Raw genomic sequence first — 11493 nt, forward strand, 5'->3', positions numbered from 1 at the left:
AAGTCTCGGGAACAAATTGACATAAATTAGAAAGACTTATTATACCTCATTATACCTCATCAAAGAAATATACATGTGATGAGTAGGTAAGTCGAAGTAAGTCACAGTTCCGGCACAACACTAGGTAGGGGATGTCAAACAAATTCAACGAATTAGGCGAACTTTCAATTGATATTCGCTACATTTTTAATACCGTAGTCTAAATTGAATTTTAATTTGAATTGTATATACTTGTTAAACAATACATTTCTTATCTCCTTTTCGATTTGCAATAAATTCAAGTTTTCTGAAAAGTGATAACTACTTTCTGACGCGGGACAATAAAACGGGGATGTTCGGTTGATCACTATAAATTCGATTAAGATAAAATGTAGGAGTACAATATAGAATATTTAGTGGTGATGAAACGCCACTGCAGCGGGCGTTACCCTTAATGGTTGGAAATTTCTGATTGTAAGTACAAAAAACGACAACACACTAGTGTCATATCAAGACGTCAATTGCCTTTTTACAAACTGAGCTTGATGTGAGCTAAATTTTATCACTAAAGGCGCGTCAAGAAATAATATTTTGTTTAGTGCATGTAAAGATAAACATATTATTTTGTAAGGGGCCATCCATAAACTCATTGAAGCTGTTAAATAAATAAATAAACACACCAAAGAATATATAATTTGTAAGAACTCGCTTAATAAAATTATAATTTAATGTACATTCCTTTTATATCTTTATATATATGTTTATGTCTAAGAATTAGCAAACATTTTGAATTAATAGAATGTCAAGCGTTCAAGTTTGGCGCAGATTGCAAAGAAAATTGTCCTGTAAATTGCAAAAATGGTTATTGCAATAACGCCAACGGCAATTGTACTTATGGATGCAAGCCAGGTTATCAAGGAGATAAGTGTGAAAAAAGTAAGTCTTTCAATTACTTATTTTATGCAGGTAGTGTTCTGTTTTAATTTATGTTCCGTCAGGTTCATTTAATTCCAATACTTTTCAGTGTTGAAGTTTGTCTACCAGGTTAACCGGTGCTAGCATGGTAGCGGTTGTACTTGACATAAAAAAAATCATATACAGACTCAATTAAACTGAGTCTACAATTATCAAATTCTTCCTTTGCTTTCTATACCTTTTGGTGATTTCTCCATTACGATTTTATGACGCCGAAGGGCCGCATATTAATAGTTCCGTTCGTCTGTATGTGCATGCCCATTTCAATCGTATCCGGACGGTAATTTTGTCATACATTGAGGGATTTTGAAATAGCTAGGCACAAATGTCTATCACATCACGACGATTTGTCGCGTCCAAGAATCACGTCCCTACCTCAAAAGTCGATGTCACTCTAACATTTTGAATTTTCACATTATCCCAATTAGTTATTAGGTACACACATCCGTTTCCAGACTGTAACTTTGTCTTTAAAAAAAACTTGCCATAGATGTCTATCACAACAAGACAATAAGTCGCGTCCAAGAACCACGTCCCTTCTTCAAAGGTCACGGTCACACTTAAATTGTGAAGGTTCAAGTTATTGCAATAAGAGATACTAGGTACACACAGTACCATGTCCAGTGTTACTTTGTCATGCATCAGAGGATTTTAAAACACATTGGAATAACTGATTAATACATCAAGACGAGGTGTCGAGTCTTAGACTCATGTCTCTACCTCCAAGGTCAAGGTCACACTACAGTCTGATGGTTTCGCATTCTCACAAGTAGAGTTTAAAGGTTCGCACATTTGTGTCTGGACTGTAACTGTTTAGGCATGGAATGATTTTTAAATAGCGTAGCATATATTTCTACCACATGAAGACAACATGCATGTCGCCTTTTAGACCTATGTTCCTACCTCTGAGGTCACTCTGCCAGTTAGAATGTATGCATTTTTCTCAAGAATATTTTGAAGATACACATTCGTGTCCGGACTGTAAATTTGTCATGCATCGAACGACGTATTGTAAGACCCATGTTCCTACCTCGAAGGTCAAGGTCACTCTTATAGTTTTTGAAGGTACCCATTAGTTTCCAAACTGTAACATTGTCATGCATTATAGAATTTTTAAATAACTTATAAATATCATAAATGTCTACCACATTATGATCATGTGCCGTATCTAAGACCCATATCCCGATGTGGTTAGATTGCTATAAAAAGAACTTCATTTCACAAGAACAATTTTAAACAATTAGTTACATTCATTCTCTTTTCTTTTCATAGTACGTTACTGCAATGCTTAAGAAACCTTTCCGGCGGCATTTCTCAATTTTGCGTGACAGCTTTTGTTTTTATTTTCCTACAGTTATCTGTAATGTAAACTTATATTAAACACATACACGTCTTATACAAGAAAATGATTTGATATAATAATGTTTGCTTTTTCAAAAATAAATCGTCCAATGTCTTCTGCAATGTGAATAAACATAAAAAGTTTATACTTGATAGGATGTAGTATTGGAAAGTTTGGTGCAGAATGTCAGGAGAATTGTCCGTCAAATTGCAAAACTATATATTGCAACCATATCGACGGCAGATGTATCGATGGATGCAAGTCGGGTTATCAAGGAAATCGGTGTCAGCAAAGTAAGTATTTCCAACTGTTTTATTATGCAGGTACTATTTAGTTTTGGTTTTACATTTAAATTTCTATCTTTAGTATACTTTTCTATGTTCCTATATTCCTATGTTTTGTTGACACCTTTGATGTATTTATATATTTTCCTACCACAAATCCATATAAGCATCACATCTACAAATGTCTCTGATTAATATTTATTATTATTATAAAACAAACACACACAATGCATCAACCATTCATACAAAATATCTTTACACGTATAAGTCTTTCTTACTAAACAATAATAAACACCTGGTCAGCGCTTTGGAAGGGGGTGTCCGCCATAATGGAAGCGAAGTTAAGTAAAATTTCCATTTATGCAAATTACTTATTCTTGCTTGTAAATAAAAATCAATTCATGTAAATAATTTATTCCTACTGTGTTAAGTGAAATACATTCATGTAAATGACTTATTCTTGCATGTACATTACATGGATAATATGTCACACAAAACCTGAACCCAAAATGTGTAAACGCAAAATGTTTTATACATAATTTGTAAGTTTACATTGTTAATGCTAATTTTCTATTTTTTACGCTGTATTTCGTCTCTATGTCTTAATTTGCAAATTACTGTGATTTTCATGATATACATGTACTTTACAAATTTCATTTTAGTCTTGTTATTCGCAATTTCTATATATAACACCATTTAGAAGTTATATATCATCACTTAGCAGTTATAACAGGATATGTGCCTCGTAAATATTTAAAAGTAAGAAGGATCCATATATACTGGTATCTAGCTACATAGGAATTCCAACAGAGAAGGAACAAGAAATAACTGTTCCCTTTCAAAACAGAGGGCGCTTCAATCGTGACTATTGCACTAGTTTTCTAGGTGTGCCCCAGTGATATAAATAGCAAATCGACTAAATCTGAAGGACAACTTTGTCAATTTCGTAGTAAGTATGCATATAAACATATCTGTTGAAATACTGACTTGATTAAAAAAAAACTATGCTTCTGTACAAATGCAGTGTGCGATAAGCGCATGAGTGAGGAAATATTATACATTTTATGTCCGAATCTTGAGTATTTACCATCCATTTAACCAAAGCTGATCACCTGGCCCGAATCAGAATTCAAAACATGAAACCCTAAGCTTGACATGCAATGTTTTTTGAAGAACAATAATAATTCTCTCACTCATTATAAGTTTTACAGCTGCTTGCTTTCACCCATCAGTAAAAATAATGACTTCTTTCTCAACCCTTATAATAATTATCTGATAGTTTCCTCGCTCATTTAGTGTTTTATTGTAAATGATTCATTGCCCTCACCCATTAGGATAAATAATGACACCTCTGTCAGTTATTAGCATAATATATAGTTCTTGCACATTAGGTGTTGTCTGGTTAATTTTTCTTATTCGTTATGATAAATAATGATATCTCTTATAACCCTTACTATAATTAAGTATGGAGAATGGAGGAAAACATACATCTTGCCCACATTATTTACTGACACGCTCAAGTTTCGGATAACATTACAAGTCTATTTCCAGGTTGCAATTAGCCATAAGGTCAGTTTAAACTACTGTTATTACTGTTATGTCTTTAGATATCAAGTATTCATGTTTAAAAATTCGGATATTAAAGAAAAAGAAAGGACTCCTGATAAAGGCTTTATCTTTTTACTCTAAAGGTTACATTCCTTTCTACAAATCAACATGAAGCATTTGCTTGTAAATTTTAAGTGTGAAGTCAAGAAGGGTAATACGGAGGAAATCGTAGGCTATTATGCCGTGAATGTAGGAAAGATATACTGAACGTTTCTAAATTTTGAAAAAGTCATGTTGAAGTATTTTGTCCGCAAAAAATCTTTTTAACATTTAGGTTTAAAATCACATTTTAAAAAAGTTTATCTTTAAAAAAAAATTTAAAAATACAGGCAAACACATTTTTAGGGATTCGAAAAAAAGGGTTTTAAGATCCCCAAATTAATTTTTTTGTGGTTATTTTATAAAAAGTATTTACAAATTTTTTAAAACCAGCTAATTTTTTATAAATGAAAAATCCCCAGAATTTTAACAACCTAACATTATATGTACAGTATATAAACATGATGTGTGATACCTTAGAAAATAATATACTGATAGAAATTAGTTTGAGAAAACTGAAATTGGTTTTCCTTTAAACATTACAGTAGGGGTTGAAACTGAACTTTTAAATATAAAGGCCAAAAAAATGTGTGATTAATTTATTCAAGTTTTAATTTCATAAGTGTAAGAAAAAACATTTGTTTCAACATTTTTTCAATATGGTATATACATATATTATATGAACAAGTAGTTGAAGGACTGTTGAAAAGAAAGAACAATACCAAAATGTAAAAATATGTCAGATTTAGTCAAGGGTTAAAGCTATGAAAGTTTCTGTTAAAACAAATTGAGCGCTACTGCAGTCATCTTCGGTCTTGGCATACACTCCATCACCTCTGATCATCCTGTTTGAGTCACTTAAACATAATGATGACACTGATTTGTGATATATAAGTCATTTCTCTCACCCTTTAGGATAAGTAATGACATCTCTCTCAATCATTAGGATAATATATTACAATTCATTATGTGTTTTATAGTTCTTTGCTCTCTCCCATTATGCACAATAAAATGACTTCTCTCTCAGCCTTTAGGATTATATATAGTAGTTCTCTCAATCAACATGTGTTTTATCATTAATGGAAGTGCTAGCAGACTCATCCATTAGGACCAATAATGAAATATTTCTCAACCAATTACATTATAATATGAGTTATTATCGTAAAAATAGTATTGCACAACGATGCATTTATTTTGACGTGACGTCTAGCATTACATAACACAATGAAAAATGTTACTACTTCAAACAGTCATAACCTTGGCTATGTGATAAATAGAATATTATATTCGAAAAGTTTCACTTTTGAATTTCTTGAACTCATTGAATGAGTTAATACTATGCTTGACAGAGGTTCGCACACTAAAATTCTAGTCTACTTGTTCAACTAAATTCAGTACTGAACTTACACTCACACAATATCCTCTATTTATGCCAAATTATGCAAAGACAACATATCTTCAAATCCAAGCACATTTATAAGACGGATCGTTAAATTGCATAGTCTAAACTGCGCCATTTATCAGAGAAGCGGTTCTCTCTCAACTGTAAGGAAGTTACGCACATCTCAACCGTTAAGATTTAAACTGACCCCACGTGTTGTGCTAGGCTAACCTTGTTGCAAATATGCGACGATGCATACTGTAAGGGAAATCGTAATATTTTTATTTCACATTGTGGGAAAGTCCCATAACATTCTAAATTTCAAATTTCATCTCTTAATTTCGAAACATTCACTTTGAAGTTTGAAAAAAACAATATACTCTTTGTTGACATAAACATTAAATTATAATCATACAAAAGTATCTAAGACTTGCCACAGAAATATAAATTAAAATTGTATAATTAATTTATTAGCTCAAGCAGGTGCTAGGGGGGCGTGAGGGATGTTGCGCGTATTCATTATCCCTCATCTACAGACTCAACCAAACTGCAAATTCTCTTTTAATTTTGTTGTGATAAATGCTTCCTAGGGATCACTTTGTTTCCGTATTTTTATTTTTAAGTTAAGTCTAACGTTTTCCATAAAAGGAATAAAAAGTTTGTACACGAACTTTTGAAAGTTAGAAAATACATTTTCGAGTTGTAAAATACTTTTTGACTATTATTGCGTTTAACACTTCAACAAGAAAGATTTTATAAAAACAATTTACAAACTTGAGCATTTAGTTAAGAAATTGGCACATAGGATAATATATGTTTGTAATTCACAGTATAAATTAGTTACTTTATGCTTGCAATGAAAATTATCAAACTATAATTTCACACTTTTTAATGACGAAACTACTTTTTTAAGATTTTCCCCATGTGGTACCTTAATGTTATTTTTGCTGACAATTCTGACATTGTCAGGGATGTTTAGAGAAAAGCAAAGATGGAATTGATAATTTAAAATTCAAAAGTAATGCAAAGAAAAAACTTTGTTCAATACATTCAAATCACCAATCACCAAATATCGTCTCTAAATTTTTGTTTCATTTTTACAGTCTGAAAAATACACTTTCTTCCATATGCAAAACTGCTCTTAATGACTTTTGGAAATATTCAAGTATTCTCAAAAGACAGTCATCAGCCCAAAAAATAAGTAAACAACCTGGCGTTCATAAGACAGCCTTCCAAAAATTCCATGTTTTCCTAATTCGTACCCGCTTTTTGAATATTTACACATCTGAAAAAAAAATATTTATTGTCTGTAACAACAACCTCAAATAAGTTTCCTTTCTTATAATAAGATATATGATTAACAAATCCAAATGATATCCCTCTGAATCTAGCACAATTATTTTCCTTACGTTAAATACACAACTTTTAAAAATGGCGGCCGCATATATTACTGAGAGCCTGGTTAAATGTAAATTCGCCGTAAGTAACGGACATAAGGTCGGATGGTGTGACATTTTCTTCTATTAGAATTGTTTGTTTTAATTTTTAAAACAAGGGATCATTCATGTTTTTGGAATAAAATAAATAATATCATCGCCATTTAACGTTGATTGTCGAACTTATTTTTCAGCTCTAAACTTCTTGTAAGTCGATTCAAAATGAGGCTACCACTGGGGAAAACAGATTTTAAAATTAAAGCTAATATTGAGAAAATTTTCATTTAAACTTGTTTTTAAGCATAAAATAAAAATAAAATTTGTTTGTTTGTTTTGTATTAATACTGCTTTTAAAGCTCACTCGATGAAATAAAATGTCATCTTACAAACAAACAAACAAATATCAACTATATACTAAGCTAGAATTTACATACACACAAGTTAGAAAATGGAACATGCACATTAGAAATAGGGACAAAGAATATAAAAACATTTATTTAAAATGATATCAATGTTTTTACTTAAATACCCATCCAACGCCAGTTCACACATTATTGTATTTGTTATGGCTGATATCCCCTTCCATAGAACCAAATCTTTAAATAAATTATAATCAAACAGTACAATAAAATCGCAGCAAAAAAACCCACAAAAATTTAACCAAAAATATTAACCTCAAAAAATCTTATCAGCATCACAAAGCAACTAAAACCAAAACAACCAATACACACATATTTCTTCAAAACCAAAGCATCAACTAGGAGAATCTTGACAAGACAAAATCAGTCAATATAACTCAACCAATATTTACCAAATATATTTTACTCAACAACCAAAATAATATGCAACAACAAAAATGTAGAGAGAATTTATGAGTTTTTACAATATGCGAGCAGCATATGGTTTAAAGATTAATTGTTCAGTGAAATATGATATTTACACTACACATCAAACAATATATCGCTGTAAAAACAAAATCAACAGATAAAACTGAATGATTATTCTGACACATAACTAGCGTTTATCGCTTCACTGCGTGCGACAGTTAATGTCTCGGAATGAGCAAAACATTTTTTAACTAATACAATGTCAAGAGTTGAGGTTTGGCACAGAATGCAGGGAGATTTGTCCTGTCAATTGCAAAGATGGTTATTGCAATCATGTCAACGGAAATTGTATTTATAGATGTAACCCAGGTTATCAAGGAGATAGGTGTGAAAGAAGTAAGTCATAAATCAAATAATTTATTTCCATGCTGGTAAGTTGATTGAATGAACAATGTCAATGATTCAACAAACATATTTTGTTAAAATCATATAGCATGGATGGAACTTTTATTATAGAAATTTATACTTTTATACTATTATACCTTTTGCAATTTTTTTTTTGGTAAAATGATTTTTGTATTTAAATTACCAATAAATAAGAAAACAAACAGAAAAATTGTACTCACATACATTTTGTTAATGTCTTACTCCAGTTTATGTTTAGGATGATATATAATGTACAATCATATGTTACTTTAATTTAAATACACATGTTAAACAAAGAAATAAGTAATTATGATTGTATAGATTAAATGTTATAACTAATAGACTGTCAAGCATTGAAGTTTGGTGCAGATTGCAAGGAAAATTGTCCTTCCAATTGCAAAAATGGTTATTGCAATAACGTCAATGGCAATTGTATACATGGATGTGAGCCAGGTTATCAAGGAGATACGTGTGAAATAAGTAAGACATTTCAAGTTTTTTCATCATGTTGGTAGGATGATATAATGAAATATTCTTAAACGATTTTTAGAGCACTCGTTTTGATTATTTCATATTTTATATTAATGTAATAAATAACATTACTGTTTATATATTAACATTTGAAAATTTATCTTCTATAAAATGTTCTAAAATGTTCTAAAAGTACGTATTCGTTTTTAATTAATAAATCAATGGTTCGACTAACTGATCATTCTGTTATATAAAGGCTAACTTATCTATGTCTGATTATATGCAATCTCGAACACAGTTGTTTATTGTGTTGACCTTAATTATTGAAATTGGTTAACTGTTCCAAACATTAGAAAAAAAAACATTTTTTACTTGTTCATAACATTTTTCTATGTCTCCCTATAAATAAATGAAACAGTAACAGAAAATTGTTTCATACAAAATCTTGACGATGTCCTTCTCAGCTCAATTATACGATGATCTTTTATGTACATGTATGTCTTATTTGATTTATATCAATATATATTATAAGTAGATTCACATCAGAAACAAACCATAGATCGATTAATAATGGGTTCAAATATTGCAAAAAATTATCATATGACAATAAATAAAAAAATGTTACAAAGTGGTATCCATTATTAGAATGTCAATCTGGGTCGTTTGGGACCGAATGTAGGGGGAAATGTTCTACAACCTGTAAAAATGGTGTCTGTAGTTATACAAATGGCTATTGTATTGGTGGATGCGAGGCTGGCTATCAAGGCTCAATGTGTGAAAGCCGTAAGTTTTTAAAATTGTTTGATTACGTAGATAGTATAGTATTGTACGATAAGTATAAAATAACTTTACATTATACGCTTTGTACATGTACGACTTCATTTAAATATTTTCGTTTTAAATTGCAATATGTAATATATTGCTTTGACAATAGTGCGTATTACTTTAATAATTACAGTAATTGCTAATCCGTATTAACGATATCCACAATGAATGTACGATTCCACATGGAAATTCTGTTTGAAAATTCAATCTTTCAAATGTTTTCTGATAAAAGTATGAATCGTTTAGTGGTTATCATTCTGATGTTTCTGTAACTGAAAATTTGTATAAATATATTGTGCTTATATAATTGTATTTATTATTCTTTTTTTTTGCATGACCGCATAGTTATTTCAATAATTTGATGTTTTTTGTTGTTTTTTTTTCTTTTTATTTCTTTCCCTCACATAACACTGATACTTCTGTTAATAACATCAATGTTATTAGATGCGACATGGCTACGCAATACAATTTTTCTTCGTCGATTTTGCTTTCCATAGTTTTGTTTTTCCATACTTTACGGGGACACAGTATTCGAGCGTGTCGTCTCTTTCTTGACCATTCTTGTTTTTCTATTGACGTATGCATTTAAAAGGGAGCTGAATTTCAATCAAATATCGTAAAAAACTTTTTTATTATATTTTTTTTATACTTTATAGAATGGATACCATGGACCTGTAAATCCATTTTGTTATATATTCTATGAGTGTTGTTATTGATAGCTGCTTATTGTTTCTTCCTTCTATGATGTTACTTTTTGTTGACAATCAATGAAAATCAATAAAATGTAAAAAGTGGTAATCTTTTATCGCATGTTTTTTCTGGATCTTTTGGGGCAAATGTGGGAAGACTTTTCTACCTTGCAAAAATGGGCCCTGACTCATACAAATGGTTTTGTTTTGGTGGATGCGAGGGGTTATAAAGGGAGATTTTGGGGGTGAAAGAAGTTTAAGTTTTTTTAAATGTTTGTTATTTAAAAAAATTCTTTTTAAAATATTTAATTTTAAATTAAAAAAATCTGAATTTTTCATTTAGTCATATTTGAATAATAATTACAAAAAAATTTTTTATCAAAACTTTTTTTTTCCCCCCAAATCATTAAAAAAAAAAAAAGAAAAGAAGAAAAAAGTTTTTTTCTTTGGTGTTTGAAAAAACATTTATTTCATGAGTTTCAAGCATTTAAAAATTATTATGAAAAAATTAGTAAAGGGTTTTTTAATGGCATTTTTTAAAATCGCTTCTCCTTTCAATTGCAAAAATAATATGTGTGATCATCCAATGGAATATATACTTGCGGAGAAAGTACGTCTATACACATGTCTTACAATTGTCCTTTTATCAATTTTATTTGGCAAGTCTGAGATACGCTGGAATGTGCTAGGCCTTCTGATCACTTTTTATTATATTTCTTTGTAATTGAAAGCGAAATGAAAATAAATAAATGTTTAACATCTTAATTCAAGGTTTGCAAGGATATGAAATAGACGACTGATGGTTAAAAAATGAAAAAATATGTGATTAAAATAAGTCAATTGAATTGGAGGGGCATAGTTATGATAAAAGGTTACTAACCTGATATATAGATACACACATGTAACTGTCTCTTGATATCAATTTTATTTGGCGAGCCTGATATGGACGTTTCCCGAGCCCTTTCTGCCCATATCAGTTGAGCCTGATAAAATTGATATCGAAAGATAGTAGGATACTATTCTATTTATTATGTAACACATAAACTCTGTGAGAATACAAAATAATCTTTTGAATAGCGAACATGTAAAAAGTGTTACTCTTTGTTCAAAGACATAATTCTTGAAAAGAAATTTACCCATCCCTGAATCCTGAATAGTGAATTTGAAGAAAGGGTTACTTTTTGTTCAAAGACATGATTCTTGAAAAGAAA

At 30.4% G+C, this 11493-nt stretch overlaps 1 protein-coding gene across 1 annotated transcript; it reads left to right on the forward strand.

Moving 5' to 3' along the window:
• Positions 1–837: 837 nt before the first annotated feature.
• On the forward strand, positions 838–9701 carry LOC132724421 (multiple epidermal growth factor-like domains protein 6; the record flags this gene model as incomplete). Its single annotated transcript, XM_060709281.1, has 5 exons — positions 838–915; positions 2452–2589; positions 8135–8267; positions 8640–8777; positions 9414–9701. Coding segments are annotated over exons 1-5 (775 nt in total), but the record flags the coding sequence as incomplete, so codon positions are not given.
• Between the last annotated feature and the right edge of the window lie 1792 nt (positions 9702–11493).

Source organism: Ruditapes philippinarum, unplaced genomic scaffold (assembly GCF_026571515.1).
Source record: "Ruditapes philippinarum isolate M1 unplaced genomic scaffold, ASM2657151v2 ctg4941_1_1_1_1, whole genome shotgun sequence".
NCBI classification, from domain to species: domain Eukaryota; kingdom Metazoa; phylum Mollusca; class Bivalvia; order Venerida; family Veneridae; genus Ruditapes; species Ruditapes philippinarum.